The sequence below is a fragment of the Centroberyx gerrardi genome, chromosome 17 (genome assembly GCF_048128805.1).
Source record: "Centroberyx gerrardi isolate f3 chromosome 17, fCenGer3.hap1.cur.20231027, whole genome shotgun sequence".
In the NCBI taxonomy this organism is placed as follows: Eukaryota; Metazoa; Chordata; class Actinopteri; order Beryciformes; family Berycidae; genus Centroberyx; species Centroberyx gerrardi.
This window is the reverse complement of record NC_136013.1, coordinates 18,058,680-18,076,188: the sequence shown is the minus strand read 5'-3', so window position 1 is coordinate 18,076,188 and position 17,509 is coordinate 18,058,680. Positions and strand designations below refer to the sequence as shown.

The following is a 17,509-nucleotide window of genomic DNA, read 5'->3' as shown; positions in this document are numbered from 1 at the left end:
TATAAACGTATCGACTCATTCATAGTCTCTAAGCTGTAAAAACAGTAGAATGTGATAGGCCTGTAATTTGCATCAATTCCTTTCTGCTGTGTTCAGATAGGTGGATACTTTTTTTTGTGCTTTTATCGCTACAAAAATAGCACTCAGTGTGTGTGTGTGTGTGTGTGTGTGTGTGTGTGTGTGTGCTTGGTGACAGGCTTCCTGTGGTCAGAGTGGATTACTGACTTCAGTAAGGAGAAGGAACACCACTCCAGGATATGAAGTTTGCAGCGGTGACTTACTGCAGAAGTCTGGGATTCGTTCAGAGACCTTTTCTCCACTCACTCTGTCCATCTGGTGAAGCCGCCGGTGTGTGAGCTCAGGTGGGCCGGCCAGGCTTTTGCCTGAGCGTTCAGTCATACCTTCAGCAGTATGAGAAAAGAAAAGTCACGTTGATCAAAGAACATACAGGGACTGGTGATACTTTGCACGACCGCCTTGCGCTTCACGCATCTTGGAATGAGGACCAAAGAGTTCCCCCGCCAAGAGTCTACCCACGGAGATCCAGCGGTGCTTTTCCCCACCAGGCATCACTGAACCCTCCTGTATTTCAGCATTTCACGTTACGCTTTGTCCCCGCCATTGGAAGAAACCCAATGTCTGCCTCCTCTCCCCCGTCCTTACCTCGAGCCTACCTCCACTCTCTCCATCCGCACCACCCGTCCTCGCTGCCCACCCCCTCCCCGTCGCCCAGCCCGCCCGGGCCGCTCTACACCCGGCTGTCCAACGGCAGCCACAGCGCCCCCAGCCCCACCAACTCCCGCGGCTCGTTCCATGGGGTGTCCTTCCTGCTGCAGATCGGCCTGACCAGGGAGACGGTGAACCTGGAGGCCAGTGACCTGTCGCTGTCCGCCGTCAAGGACTTGGTGTGCTCCATAGTCGACCAGAAGGTAAGGAGTTCAGCAGAAACAGGCACAAAAGCTGCATTCAAGCTCCCCTTCATACTATTCACACTCTGCTCTCACTTACAGCATTGCAGTTGGTAGGAATTAGGTCAAATATGGAACATCTCCCCACCAAATACTTTTCTATTTACTAGGGCTGGGCGATATATTGTATAATATTGATATCGTGATATGAGACTAGATATCGTCTGGGATTTTGGTTTTGTAATATTGTCAAAAAACTTCAATGTTATCTTAAAGGCTGCGGTTCAGTAAAGTGACATCATTTTCTGAACTTATTAGCCTGTTCTGGCTGAGTAAAATGAATAATGATTGGCTGTACCTGCTCATCATATCCACATTACTTATTACTGATTACACACTCTTGTGTGTAAATATCTTAAGAAAGCATGAATACTCATCCCCAAAATATCATCACATTATCAATATCGAGGTATTCAGTCTAAAATATTGTGATATCAATATCGCCCAGTCCTAGTAGGTACTCTGCTTCAGTTGGCCTAAAGTGACAAAAACTGAACGGTTCTCCAAAACACATGTACACCCACTATAATTAGCTTGTTTTCAACATTAGGCAGTGGTAGTGAAGGCAGCAGAGTGGCTGAAAGGATGCTCCAACATGTGTTTTGCCATCTTCATGTGCCATATTCTTCTGTTTAGGTTCAAAGCAGACATCTGGGTCTCGTGCCCCGAAATGAGTCAAACACCACAGAAGCATGCACACAACTGCACCGACGCTACTCCGGTTACAGTACACAAGTCTGGTAGCGCTAGTTATTTGCATTGTGGTATACTGTTGCTGGACGCACATAATGCAAGTGCACACATACACGCTCGCATGCATACACACACATGCACAGAGCTGCTCGGTGGTTTTGCTCTGCCCGTAGTCATCCCTGATGTAATCTTCGACCTTGCTTATTTTCCATGACAATGGCAGTCTGTTGTAATGACACTGGAGCACGGCCCGAGCATAAGAAGAGGCTTTGAACTCAAGTATAGGCTGCATCAATCAACAGCGTCTGCCATCTAGCATTTGGTGGAGAGAGGCAATCTGAAGTGCAAACCGATGGAGCCAGCTTCAATTTGCTTGTTCTTGTCTGTTTGTGCTGAAAATGGTAGGGAAGTCTTCTTGACCATGTTTCATGTCTGCCAGTTTGTATGTGTGTGTGTGTGTGTGTGTGTGTGTATGCCTGTAACGTGTTGGCCTAAACTAAGGGTGAGGTTGACACATTTTAGCTGTGAATTTTGCGTGTGATAAACATCATAACACTCCATATAAAAAGCATTGTAATACAAGCTACAACAACACATATATTAAGCATTTCATATGAAGTGCTTTGTCTGTCACAGCAGTATAAACCTGTACAACACACATGTTGTTACTGCATTATTTTATGCTGCAGCTCTTACACAAACTGCTTTCAGTGACATATTGTATCACAAAATTTGCACAACACAATAATACAATAAGAAACACTTGTATTAAGTATTGGAAGTTGATTAGATCTATTAGGATTTAGCTTCTGAAATATACAGTATTCATAAGCATATGTCAATCCTGTAAAACTCTTACTCTGTCATCTTGTGATCGTCCTCTCTTTGTGCACATGGATATCTAGTTCACGGTCGTGTGGGATTAATGGTTTGTGAGGCCTCTGAATTAATCACTCATCGTTGCTTTTTTCACCTTTTGTCAATAATGATGATTACTCCGTTTGTGTCTGTAATTATCAGCGATTGAACGAAAAGGAGGGTGATTAAACAAAGCACTTTTCATCATCCACTAGGATCTGAGATTTAGGTAGGTCGGAGCTATATTTGGCTTTGAGGTGGTCATGTTTTTAATCGAGATGAGGAAGAATGAACGATGGACAGATGATGGACAAACCTGTGTTGAACGGCCGGTGAGAGACCGTGAAGGGGCCATCCTAAGTGTGTCCTTTGGTTCCATGTTGTCCAAGTTGACATTCCAGAGGAGCAGGGTAATGTTGTTCTTTACGAGGTCTGCTGATTCTCACTAGCTAGTTATGAACAGTTCTGGTCCGCAGAGCAGAAAATCTCATCACTGCTCATATTTACATGGATCCTGTGTAACATGTTGGCATGGTTGCAAGAATCTGTGACAGGAAAAGGGCGGGAAATATGACGCTTTGAAAAAAATACCTAAAGAAAATCAGTGCGGTGCGTTCATGGTGTGTTGGGGCTGGTAATCTGCCAAGATGAGATCACGATAACCCATTTGTTTTTATATTATTATCTGTATATCACTTCATAAGACTGACAGGTATGTATACAGTGCATTCTCATAAAGATACAATGTAATCTAATAGCAAACAATGTAATTTATTGTCAACAGTCATGGGAACTTTTTCAAAGGCTGGAACATGAACAATAAACATCTGTATATACTGTACATCCTATTCATCATAATCATCATGACAGATTCACACAATGCATATCCAACCCCTGTATCGACATTATAGTGCATTTCTTCTTTTATTTCATCACTGCCAATTTCAGGCTATGTGGTGCGCTGCCTGAACTGTCTTATGAAATCCAGCCATATGGCTTTGATATCAATGGAAAATATGACTGTGGGCCTTCTGCACAATCCAGTCCATCCCTGCCTCAGTTCTTATTCTCAAATATGCATGACAACGGTAAGCTTTTTACAAAGTCTGCTCATCCTGGCCAACTTTTCCAGCTGAGGATCTCTGACCCTCGCTTGGCCGTTGACAGTCGTTCTAGGATCTCTCCAGTCAGCAGAACCCCAGGCTTCTGTGTCAGCAGAGACAAGACAGGAAAAAGCTTTATATGTGGTAATATCTGCATGGAGATGGAGTCTGGATGGAACTGTATTCCCCTCTCCGTGCTGTTTCCCCCGCTGAGGGATAGTCTGCTTCACTAAGTGACTCACCACTCACTCAGCCATGCAACAAACACGGATGCTTATCTGACTTTAGCCTGTCCACTCGGTGTACTGTTTTCTGCTGTCAGCTGGTGTGAACTTTCAGTGTGGGATTTAGTTGTGTGTGTATGCGTATACTGTATGTATATCTATAATATGTACATGTGTACATGTATGTATGTTTTTTCAAGAACAGATACAACCATGATGTCTTATTACCAGCCTATTGTGTTGTATTACATTGGCTGAGCTATCCATCCATCCATCTTCATGCTGCTTATCCAGGTCAGGATCGCTGTGCCAGCAGCAGGGCAAGCAGAGCAGCCCAGACGTCCTTTTTCCCAACAACTTTCCGCCAGCTCTTCCTGGGGAATTCCAAGGCGCTCTTAGGCATGCTGGGAGATGTAGTCCCTCCAGTGAGTCCTGGGTCTGCCCTGGAGTTTCATAGAACATCTACATAGCTAAACCACCTCAACTGAGCTCCTCACTCTATTGCGGAGAGTGAGCCCAGCCACTCTGCAGAGAAACCTCATTTCGTCTGCCTGTATCTGCAGTCTCATTCTTTCAGTCCCTACCCAAAGCTTGTGACCATACTGATAGGTGAGGGTCAGAAAGAAGACTGAAGAAGATTGGTTAGCTTGATTGGTTCAACCTTTTTCAACGGTTTTTGGTAGGCAGCAAAATCATGACAAACTAGATCATGTCCAATTTTCAATGAGCCTTTCTATTTAAGATGCTTGTTAGTCCCAGATAAATTATTATACAAGCCTTGGAAACAAGCCTTTATGCTATAGCAGATGTACTCTGGCCGCGGTTGGACAGCTGTGAAATTTCCAGATGCTTGCATGCGGTCTCTTATACTGTGTATAATTTCTCATGGCTTCAAGGTTGACATTTCATCTCTTGGCTGAACCCCTTAGTTTTGAATCAGTCTTATTGTTTGACGTGGGGTCATGCAGCCTGTTATAATAGCTGTGTATTGTATAGATTTTGTACGGCTCATTCCTCTTCCTGCTAACGACTCAACCACATGACTTGGCTGGCATCCACAGCATAGAATCACTTTCTGTCCTGTGTACTGATCTGAAGTTGGTTTTGATAGTAGTGGTTTGGACCACTTTCACAAACTTTAGTGGTTAAGGTCAAACATAGGCCAGGGCAACCTGATCCCAGATCAGATCCTGATAGCTTCAATCTCAGTCTCTCAGAGCAGCCATTGTGGTTACTGCTCTAGCAGTCTAGTGAATGCTTTAAAATGTGACCATTTTAGAGTGTCACCACTTGGCACAAGGGTATCAAGCCTTGGCCAGGCTCCTTGGAGACTATGAGAAAGGATGAGGGGAGCCAGCCAGTAGGAGGCGGAGACCCACCCAGTAGGGTACCAACCAGCCCAGATCTAACCCAGCGATGGCCCACTGATGGCCCCTTCCGTGGCTGCCTGCCACTGGTGTAACTCCAACCCGGGAAGGCCCAGTGTCTCTGGCCGGGCCCTGGCTGCTCTGTCTGGTTTTCGGGCCTGATGAATGGCGCGAGATAAACAGCCATAGCTTCCACTTGTTGAGCGTTTCCTGTTTGGTGTCGCCCAAGTCCTCTCGTGCAGCCAGCGAGGGAGCAGTGGCAGGACAAAAGTTCACGACTCCCTGAGAATGACTCCCAGCTAGCCAGCCGGTCGGCCCGCACGGCCAGCCAGCTAGAGAACATTCCTCCTCACCCAGGCATTTTTGGAGGATGATGTGATGTTGCTTGGGATGGGTGGGGATAGACTGCTATGAAATTGAAATATTTGACACTAAACACTTGTTTTGGTAATACTGAACAGCTGCCAAACTGTGAAGGATGCTGTAATGGCAATGGCATGATTGACATAGTTTAATTTTCAATCTTTATGGCACAACTCAGCATGTGTTTAATATCCTATAAAGGTGCAGTTGAATTGCTGGTGGAGATGCTTTGTGGTGAAGATTGGAAACTATTGTGATGTTAAAATGTGTTTGATGTAAAATGGAGGGTTTACAGTGTAGCTTGGCCTCCGAGTTAAAAGTCCTTTCTCGCTGTCAAGAGGGGATGATAAAGCTCACTAGGAGGAAGGAAATTTTAAGTCCTTTTGGCATAGGCAATGGAAAAAAACATAAAACTTTTGCCTCAAAAGTTGGTTTTATGAATACTTTCATTTTAGCCCCTTGTCCCTAGGATATTATTGCATTTTCACTACAGCTGGAAATGCTGGAGTGAGAAAGGCGGCTGCCTCAGCCACAGGTTTCCCTACTGGTTTTGTTAGTGCAGTAACTCCCAGTCTCTAGTTGAGGGCTGTACAGCTGCCTCTGTAATTAGCCAGACAAAGGCCTTTTTGAGACAGAAACACTCCACAGGCTAAGTTGGACAACATGAAACAGCAGAGTATTATGAAAACAGAAGGATTTGGATTGTTCTAAACCTCTGAGTAATATCAAGAGCATGATGCAACGTAACGCTTGGCATAGAAAACAGGATAGACTCAACATTCCTTTATCAAGATAAATTAGATTGATTTGCAACAGCGGTTAGGGATTATTCAGGTTTTGCATTTTTATGCTTTCATGACAGTGTTATGAAATATGTTTGTCTGCCTTTGGGTGCTACGTAACAAAGCTTAGTGCTTCAAAATTTTGACCAGATGATTTAGCGTCGCTGTCTCAATATAGTAATATGGGATTAATATATGATATTCATCTCACCGGCCCCCTCACCTAAACCCAACATGCTGAGTTCTCTCATAGACATAGACCTGGTCTGAGAAAAAGGTAATGTACTAAGGAAAGGAAAAGAAAGAACAAGAAAGAGATGGAAGGAGAAGAAAATGAGAAGAGAAAAATTGCAAGAAAGAAGCGCGCAAATGGAAAATGGAGAGTACAGTTCCCATCGAGCAAAACTAACTGAAACACACAGGAAATAAATCACCACCATCTCCCTCCCTCCCCTACCTCCCTCCCTTGGACAGCATAAGCCCACATCTGCATGTTCCTATGGAGCTGGCAGCCATATTTCACCCCAGAGGACGTCCCGGCAGCACAGGGCCCTATGTGTGATATACATGGGGCCAGACATTTCCTGGAAAGCACATTCAGCTCCTTCTCAGGAAAAAAAGCAGGTCACCCGTGAGTCAAAACAGTCAGTGTTGGTTGTAGTTATGAACAGACACTACTGTTATGGTCGTGGGCTACATTTTCCAACTTATATGGTTTTCGGTGTTCATTTGCAGGCATCCTGTTGTATTGCAAAGCCATGAAGCTGACTAAATGAATATTACAACTGGGATTGTTGAAAAACCAAAAGCTTTCCATGTACATCTCAAAAGCCTACTTGCACAAGGAATCTATCAATTTGCCCAGTCTTGGAGTAATTTGTGGAAAGGGAGAGAGAGAGAAAGAGAAAAAAAAAATCTCTGAAGTTAAGTGAGCTAAGTAATTTCTACCATCTGCAGTCCACATTTCTGAAGCCTCATTCTCCTTTAAATGTGGAGTGGCAAGGCAGAACACAAGGCCCGGCCACAAGAGTCGGAGAATGACAGAGTGGAGAAGAGTGGTCCTCTCCAGGGAAAGGGGGGCAGAGGAGGCCGGGACAGCCCTGCTGGCAGGCCATGCATCGGCGGGGCACGGCGTGGGTTGTGGCTGATGCCCTGCCGTTCGGTCGCTGCCAAAACCATCTATGGAATGCCACTTCTGCCGCCGAGTGTGGCTTCGCTTTGTATTTGCTGCATCTCTAGGTTTTCCAAATGCCCTTCACCATCCTTTGGCTCTGGCCAGTGGCTGGAGATAATCTAGCATCACTCCAATCTCTTGTTATTGCTGGCTGAATGGGTTTTGATTGTGATTATATTGAAGAGGTAGGCAGCAGTAACGTTGAACCACTTAATACTCGGGGATCCTGATGACTTGTCTGTGTCCCGGTAAAGCCAGTCACGTGTAGCGATTTAGGAGTCATCCCTGAGTGATTTCAGTAACTTCCATTCATAAATTTGTAACCGTGGCATAACGTGTTCTTCTGAAAGAGGACGTCTCATTTCCTTTATTAATTTACTCATTAACAGCTTGACTTGCTCCTCTCCCGTGGCAGGAGTTCCACCTCGACTGCACACACTGACCACCTCAGCACACTTAAAGGACTTCAACCATGACAAATGCTGAAGGGGGGCTGTTTAAACTTGGCCCAGTGACAAGGACCCTGTCCTCTTCAAGATATTAACCCTTGTTTACTTAACTTATGGTTAATCACTTATGTCTCTTTACAGTTTGAACTGAATAACATAAAGACCATACAAACAAGATTAGAATGAACAGATGTTATAAGCCCGAATAACAATAGCAGATCTGTTAGCATGCTAAAAAATGGTTTGATTTCCCCCCATTATGCTAATAGCAACAGGCTTCCACAATGAAGACCATATGGAGCCTACTGTAGCTTTCTTCAAATGTCAGCCACACAGTCATAGCTGTGGAGCATTATTGATCCCTGCGGTAGGAGCAGGTTGCAAAATGTCTCATTCAGTGGTGTTTTCACAGCACTGTTTGCTTTTCCTGTCTTTCGGCTTGGTGAGTGATCTGTCAAACTGATAGCAAGGTGGCAGAGGAAGTGCAAGAACGTGTTGATATGAGTGGAGAAGAAACCCAGTGCTAATTGTGGAGGGGAAAGGTCTTGTGAAATGCTTGTATACTGCTGTATGATGAGCAACATTTGGCCAAATGTAAAGCACCACAGTCTAAATGAAAAGAGACATAGCTGTATCACAACTCCACTCTTGTTTGATTGTGTTTGGCCATTTTCAATCACAAGGGAAGCAGCCAGCCAGTCAGCATGACTCTTTTTGTCACCGCGTCTGTTTCTTCAGCCATACATGCTGTTAAGTTAGTTCCCCTCAGAGCCTCTCCCTGTTTCCACATTCTCTCTGCCCCTGCTCTCCAATCTGCTGCGGTCGGCGGAGCAGCACAGCCTGTTCAGTCTGTGTGCCTGCGTTCAAATGGCTTTTCTGTCCACTGCACTTGCTATTATTCCTGTCTGTGTGTTTAAATGGTCAGAGAAATTGCCTTTTGGTGACTCTGTGTTGAGAAATGCGACGGCTTGTCAGAGTGTTGGAAGTTGGCTGGATTGATAGTATTGCAGCTTGAATTGTATTTCAGACTAGTTTACTTTAGTTTACTTTAGTTTAGTGAAATAGTGCAGATGAGGCAAGCAAACCTGAACTGGGCCTAAGTCCTCACCTCATCTCATCTCACCTTTAACAAACATCTTATGTGTGAATGTGTTTGTGTGAAACTGCTGATTCAGCAACAGAACTGCTGAACCAATAAACCATTATCATTGATCATAAAGAAGGAAAAAAAAAAAAACAAGCAACTGATCCCTGCCCCCTTTTTAAAATGTATGTAACTCAGAACCCATTGCAATCCTTAATGTTTCTATTGAGCAACAGCAGCACGTTGCTGTGCCAAACCATTACCTTGCACCTTATGACCCCCTGCTTTACTAGAACAGAGAAAGTGCAGTCACCATCCATCTCCCCCTCGCATAAATCCCCCCCGGTTTCACCTGTTTATTTGCCCCGGGTGGAGGTGTACCTGGCAGCCGTCCCCTGGTACTCCAGGCCAGCGAGGGGAGATGGAGTGTGTACTGCAATATATCTTTGAGGCGGAGGCGCTGGCGGAGGATCGCAGCGGGGCGATAACTCATCGGCAGTGTGCGGGGGCCTGGCCAAGCATGTCTTAGATCACACTGCTCTCTTCCTGAGAGGCCTTAGATCCTGTGACTCAGCCTTCCTCTTCTCCTCCTGCCTGGCCTCTGGACACAGTTATGCATGCAACACACACACACACACACACACAGAGAGGAGACAGTAGTTTGTCATGTGTGTAAAGAATGGAGCCATTAGGCAGAAAGCCTCCTGGCTCTCAGAGGGGACACAGTGGCTAGTAACCAAACAGTGACCTCATCACCATTATCTCCACCATGCTGAGGGCGGCACTTCAGCGCTTTTGTACTTCAGGCCAAATGACCACAGAAGGGTATTGGCTCTCTGTGTTCAAATAATCAAAAGCCTGATGAAATAATTGTGGGATTTGCTTTGGAGAGATTCACAGTAAAGCTCTGTAAAGCCAGGAGGAGAGTCTGGGTCAGTTTTTGGCTGAAAAGTATCAACTGTTGTGGTTGATGTAAATTGGGTAAGCGGTATAGCTTCGTTAGAGTCTCCCGATGGTTGAAACAGGCCCAGACCGACAGGTGTAGAGTCTCCTACTACGACAAGCGCAGTCTGTGGTCTGGACTGGGGCCTAGACCTATAAGCTCAGTGGTTAGCGCTGTGATTCCACCTTGTCTGCACCAGGCATCTTAATGTGGACACACACACGCACATATAAAGTACGCACATGCATGCATACACGCACATACACATATAGTAACCATGCCCATATAGTAACCGTACACACACATACAATGCAAGCGCACACACACACACACAGCTCTCAACATAAGAAGGGAACCACACCAGCAGCGAATTAGTTGCATATGAACACTTGGCACTTTTTCAAGCCCCTGCTTTTCTCATCTTACTCCGTCGGCTAAACGCCTCGGCCAGGCTGCAGTGTTCACACTTCTCTGGAACATGCTGGAAAATGACGAGGGGGAGAAGCGGAGTAGCGGCCTGAGATGTTGGTCAAACAATAAGTCACTCTGTCATTATACTGACCCTTGTCCACACAAAGCGGAGGAATGCGCAAGATCTGTGTTCCAAATACTGCCAGAGGCTGGATAAATGGGGGAAAGTTACGGCCGAGTAGCGGTGAAGCTTTTCTGCCTGTGCGGTGTGCGTTACAGTTTTGAAAATACATTGCTACAGTGTTGTGCACATAGACATAGGTTATAGCGCCACATGTACAATTTTATTCCATGCTTGGCTGAAACGCGGAGCCTTGACAAGCATCAGATATCATTCTGACTGTATTTATTTCCTCTTCCATTGTTTTGAACAATATGCCGTTGTGTTCCAAGATGATACAGTAAAAACTTATGAATGAACCATGAACCATATTCTGCCGCGTGGAAGGAAATGTGTTAGTCAGCCTCATCTGAGTGAGAAAGTCACAGCTTTTCTTGCCGCTCTCCCACCACATGAGTTTCCTTTCCACCAGTGGCCCTCTCCCTCTGCATGGGGTTGGTTCAGTTTGTCACCCATAGTGGAGTTTTTGTCTCTCTTTTGCAGTGGAAAAGAAGCTGACTTGGCCTTCGAGAGGAAGACACAGCGTGCACACGTGTGTGCGTGTCGTGGAGAGTGATAGGATGAGTTTGCTTGATCCTGCAAGTGTACAAGAAGCTTGTTTGAATGTGAACCATATGAGGGACTAGGACTTTGTCGGTCGGTTACGCTGAATCTCCCCCTCTCTTTCTGCCTCCAGCTGTAGTGTGTTTTTCTTGGCTTGCGCCTGCAAACGGAGGAGCAAATAGTTTTATGTAATGCACCGTCAAAATGAAGCATGCTCCTCGGCCTTTGTTTCCACCCACTGGCTGCAGGGCGGAAGGGAAGGCACATGCTCTGCAGCCGCTTGACTCATCGCAGGCCATGGACAGTGGATCTACATTATGACAGTCTGTGCAGAAATGTGTAGGATGAGCTGCTAAATATATGATAGTATGACAGATGCTGTCACTCCTGCACCACACAACTCTCTGGCATGGAAGGATTTTAAACATTTTACCTGTTGTTAGTGTGTTAATGTCTCCTTCAACTTCCAGCTTCCATAATTGGAAATTATAATCATGATATGTGTTGCCTTCAAATGCTCTTGGTTGGAAATACTGACAAATTGGTCATTGTAACCAAACTATGTTTTGTAGCTCTTGCACTTTTTAACTCAAACAGCGCAGTGATGTGACTGAAGCTTAATTCGCTTATTGTTCATCTGATCAATTTGCTCCTTTAGTGTGTGCACAGACAAACAGGTACAAGTAACACTCACAACACGCCTCCTAAAGGTCACAACTTTGCAACTCAGGTACTAAAGCAAATTCTGACTTGCATGTTTTACAGTAAGTACCACTGTGAGAGGTTGTTCATGTGTGCTGAACTCATAATTCCAATAATTCTGGCAGCACTTGAAGACACTATATGATATAATGTATTTTCTGCTCTCTACCGATACCACTCAACTCATTTCAGTTTGTACCATTCTCTCTCATGAATACAATAATGTTATTGACAAAATGGGTTGTGATATTTTTGCATAAGACAGAGTGAGAGAGAGTATAGATGTGAAGAATGTATGTTTATATGTGGGATACTGAGTTCGTTTTATACCTCCAGTACAGTGAGGACATCTGCACCATCAAAACGAGTTATTTAGAAATCATGCAACTAAATTATATGGAAACTGTTAACGGAGGACCAAAAACACTTTATGTTGAACAAGACCGTGGAAAACCAGAGTGTTTCCAGTATGCTCTCTTTTGATGCATTACTCCAAGTGACAAAGAATTATTTGGCTGTCGTTAATGCCAGGATCTGGTAATTGTATAATTTTCTATGCATGTGTTTCTTGTGCTATGTTGTGTGGAAAACTTCTGCTTGGTATTACATTAATAATATGTAATGAAAACAAACACAATTCCACTGTTGACTTTATTAAATTAACACAGTTTTCCACACCGTGTTTGATGTGACTTGAACAAACTAATTACACAGCTTTCCCCCAAGGTTCGTGTGAGCACATAATTGGATTTTCCAAAGCATTCGTTTGACTAGGAATTGAAGTACATTTTCCTCTGTTGTGGGCATTAACATGCACCTCAAAGTCAAACAATGGTTTCCCCATTGTTTTGACATCAAAAACAGTTTTCCTATTTGTTAAACATTCACTACGGCTCACTGGAACTTATGGTTTCATGACTTACTGTGGAGCAACATCGCACGATGAGTCAGCAGATGTTGTTTATTAAAGCTATTGTACATCATAACTCATCAAGTTGCGCTTGGAGTTATTTACCAAGTTTGAACATATATGTCTTTTGGTCCATGTCTCTAAACATTGCATCAGACAATAGTACTGGCAATAATAATAATAAAAATAATGTTGACAATCTATATGACTGTTAGGTCTCCTGATATGGTGTCCTAAAGGACTTAACCTAATTAGAAACGAGGAGAGATCAACATCTTGTGTCTCCTGGTATTTGGTCTAAAGAGCAGTGTGTTCTGTCTCTTGGCACTTACAAATAATTGCAGGCATATCAGTCAATGGTTTCATTTATCTGGTAGATGAAAGCACTGTGTCTCACGCTGGTCTTATGATGGGCTTTATCTTGCCACCTCCAGCTAAATGAATAAGGGCCTTCCACCTCCTGCCTGTGGCTTCACAAGCACCCAGTACCTTGATGCAAATATATCCAGGTGTTGTCCTCTGCACAGAGGTTAGATTACACTTTTTACACTTTTACACTCTGCTGTTGCAATGCTGTTGCTTATTTATAGTATGAGTATATTGCATTGTTTAAAGTCTCCACCCCCTTGATGTAGACATGTTTTTTTAACCTTTATTCATCCAGGGAAAGTCGAGTGAGCATGCATTCTCTTTTCCAGCAACGCCCTGCTTCACATTCATACAGTTACACACAATCACACCTGGGAGCTGCCCAGTACAACCACAGTCTTCTGCTGCTGGTCACTGGAGCAGTTGGGGGTTAAGTGCCTTGCTGAAGTGCATCTCAAAAGTAGTTGTTGAGGGAGAGTGTTGCTCATTCACTTTGAACTGACGTCATTCTGGTTACAAGTCCGTAAGTCAACACTTACCAGTTCTTTTCCAAAAAGGGAGATAGTGCAGCAGGTTTCTGTGATGTAGCTGACACTTTGCCAGACAATTATCTATATGCAAAGAAAAAGAAGAAAGATCAAAATCTTCCTTTCTACCGACACCACAGCTGGCTGTTTATATGAGCGGTCTTGCTTGCTAAGCTACAGGTATGCACCGCTGATTGCACATGCAGACTGATGTCGAGCAGGACATTTTACTGTAGCTGTCCGCCAGACCCGAGCTGGCCTACTGCCAGACTAATAAAGGTGTGAGGCAGCCTGGGGTCAGGCAGCATACCTTTCCTTACTGTAATCACATGGCCATCTGTCAGTCCCTGCTCGCCCCTCTGAACACTGCTTCCCTGTTACCACACACCTCTACCACACATCCCACAAGCACAAATGCACACACACACGCACATGCTTACCAATGCATGAGCGCACGTGCGCACACACACACACACACACACACACAAATACTTACCCACATAATCATGTGCACACTATTCTCTCTTGACAAGAAGTTTCATTGTGCTCTGTGATTGAGCGCCCGCACACATTGGTTTTGTGTTATGTTACGGTGATAGCAACAGAATGCAGCAGAATACAAAATCAGCCAAGATGTTTTTTTTTTTTTTCCAGGGATAATGTCATATTCCTCCTTAGATGCAAATGGAAGAGTTATGACTCTATCAATTCCCTAATTCATCATTTTGTGTCTTAGATTTCCTATTCAGTTGATAGTAACAATTGTGCAAGACAAAGCATCTTTATGTCTCCGGGCCAAATGGCACACTTGGTTATTCAAACCAGACCATTTTTTCCAAGTCTGTTTTGAGGTAATTTGTTTTTGGCTCCCAATGAAATAGGGCCATATTTCAGATCTGTCCCGCTCCCCTGGCCCCCCGCTCCCCCCGCTCCCCCCTCCATCTCCCCTCTTTCCTCTTCTCTCCTGCCTCTCGCTCTCTTTCCTTATAACAGGATTTAGCATATCAATGGCGGATTAGTCCGTTTAACAAAAGCTTACTACCGCAAAGCCCCTTTCCACTCGTCTTTCCAGCCTGACTTGCGGACCTCACACACAGCTCCGCCGTGCCGGGGTCTTTGGTGTGTGTGTGTGGTCGCGGCTGCTTAGCTGAATGAATTTGAGCGGCTCGGCCCCTGCGTTTGAAGATGACAAAAGACATGCTTAGTCACTACGGGCTTCGGAGATGTATGCAGTAGCATGTGTGGGTGACGATGGTGTGTGGAGGGAGTGTATCTATATGGGAGAGCGGTGTGTGTGTGTGTGTGTGGGGGGGGAGACTATTTGTGCAAATGCGGTGATTTTTGCTTGATGCATGTATGTGACCTGGCGCTAGCCATTTATGCGATTATTTGTATCATCTTAATGTCCTAAACCTACCAGTCTATTGTTCCTGTACTTCTGGCTTCCTCTTGCTTTAATGAGGCATGGAAAAAAGTAGTGGCCTCTGCCCTCCCAACCTGTTACATGCTGGCCTGCATGATGCTCCTGCACTGGAATGGGACCCATTCTGTACAGTGGAAATTGTTTTAGGGGCTACCAATAGGACGTGACTGCAGCTGGCTAGATCTGGGCATTGACCAGGATTTGTGTGTGCACGTCTGTGTCTGTGTCCGTGTGTGTGAGTGTGTGTGATTATGTGAATTTGTGCGTGTCCACCCACGGGTCTGAGAGCAGGCGTGTCAGGCGGGTGGAGGAAAACCTCGCGGTGACACTGCAGCCGACTCAGGAAGGATGCCCCCCTGCCTGCGGTGGTGATGGTTCGAGCCATATAGCATTAATCACTTCAAAGGGTGACAGGGTTTAGGATGTGTGTATGTCTGAGGGAGGGAGGGGAGTTGGAAATGTTCCATCATACAGGCACGTGCCTTGTGTTCACTTCAGAGCTACAGCAACACATAGATTTTCCTCACTAGCTGTCTCCCTGTAACTTTATTCAGTTTGCTGATCGATTCTCAAGTGTGTGTATTCAATAGTTTTATTTGGTGAGAAATAGCATACAGCAGGGGTTAAATTGCCACATGGATGATGTTAGGGTCTTGTGGGAGTTGTCATAAGATAAGGATGGATAAGGCTGTCCCTATATGGGGAGCTGTCATCACCCTAACACACCCCCTTTTGGCACAAACACACACAAACACGCCACAGGCCCTTAGCACTTGTGAAGGTCTCTATCTCTAGTCTCCATCACTCCTTGCTCCTCAGTCTTATCAACTCATCAGTACCATGGTGGCTAGGAGGGACCCCTAACAGTGGTGGCATTGTGTCTGTGTGTGTGATTATGTGTGTGTGTGTGCGCGCGCGTGTGTGTCTCCATTTCCATTTTCAATACTTGACATTCCACATCACTGTATCACCAAGTCAGATTCCTCCACATTCCTGCACTAGGAGAGTAAAATTCTGATTCAATATCGATGGTACCAGTACTTTTCCACTGGTTTTACACATGAAGCTATCACGGGTCCAGTGCTATTTGTTTGTATAGGCTATTTACAGTAATAATCGGCAACATTTTCACATAATTGAATCGCTGATTGATGTGACACAACAGTGATTCAACCTATAGCCAGTTTATGAAAGCTTTTACATTTGTTTTTTTAAACACCCGGTGTCTGGTAGCTCTTTCCCAGGAAAAATCTTCTGGTGCACATGAAATGATATGTTTGCGGCAGCAGCAACACTGGGTTGTTCGGAATAAATAGAAGATGAACTGGGTAGCTAGTAGGGATGAGACGATATATGGAGATTCAATATATCGCAATACAAAAATGTGACAATACGTATCGTGGGGCAGAAAAATGAATCGCAATATTAGCTACATTTTATTCTGCTGTAGTAATCACAAATGAGACGGCTTGCCCATCACAATTTCACAAGCTCTCCATCCAGATTATATTTTTTGCACTTTGTAATGACATTTTTAAATTGTAATTTACATTCTAGCAAGCCAGCGCCATCGCTAGAAAGATTTGTGGCTCAGAAATGAACATAATTCTGCACAGTCATACTTTGTTGTCATTGAACTTTTATTTATTACATCGTATCGTGGTCGTTTTCGAATCGTGAACCCCATATTTTGTATCAAATGGTATCATGAGATAAGCATATCGTCCCATCCCTAGTTGCTAGCATGAGCAGCGATAGCCACCATGGCTGAACAGACAGAAAAGTGTCACCTTTTCTGTGCAGAATTATGTCTTGCCTTTGCATAGTTCATCCTCCTGCCTTTGTTCTGTTAGCTGAGAAGACACGAGGTGTTGAGTCAGGTGATAGACCCATGTTTCCCCGCAGCCCTCCTGTTTGTGTGCGTGCAGGGGGTGTGTGTGGGGGTGGGGTGTGTCTGTCTGTCTCTCTCTGTATCTGTATGTCTTGGCAGTCGAGAGGCTCCAGGTGTCTTATGTGTCCTGTGCCCAGACGCGGTGCCAAGCCCCGGCGCTCCCGGGCCACGGCGGCATTGTTCTGCGCGGCCCATTGTGCGTGACCCAGGTTCAGGGGGAAACAGCTGGTGGATCCTCCGCACCAGTCTGCTTGGCACTGATGCTGGGGCTCATGCCGCAGTCTAAAACTCATAGCGTCCCGTGCCCCGCGCTTTGATGCCTGCCACGCAGCACAACATCCATCTTTCTGTTTGCCCTTCGCTCAAGCTTTCACAAGCGGTGTTGTGCGGCGGAGGAGACGAGAACAGGCTTTCCCTTGGCTGCTCGTCTCGCTCTCTGGGAAACAGGCTTCTTCCGTGAGCTTAGGAAGATGTGAGGGGAGAGGAGAGGTGAGTGCCAAACAGATATTTGGTGTGTTTGTACTACCTAGGGGGTTTAAATGGC

The 17,509-nt window shown here is 45.0% G+C and overlaps 1 protein-coding gene across 1 annotated transcript in view; it reads left to right on the top strand.

Moving 5' to 3' along the window:
* Positions 1-419: 419 nt before the first annotated feature.
* Positions 420-17,509, top strand: part of prkd3 (protein kinase D3) — a 37,578-nt gene continuing 20,488 nt past the window's right edge. The window contains exon 1 of the mRNA XM_071905815.2: positions 420-929. Coding sequence (XP_071761916.1) covers positions 636-929 — 294 coding nt within the window. The 5' untranslated portion in view covers positions 420-635. The remainder of the gene's footprint in view (positions 930-17,509) is intronic.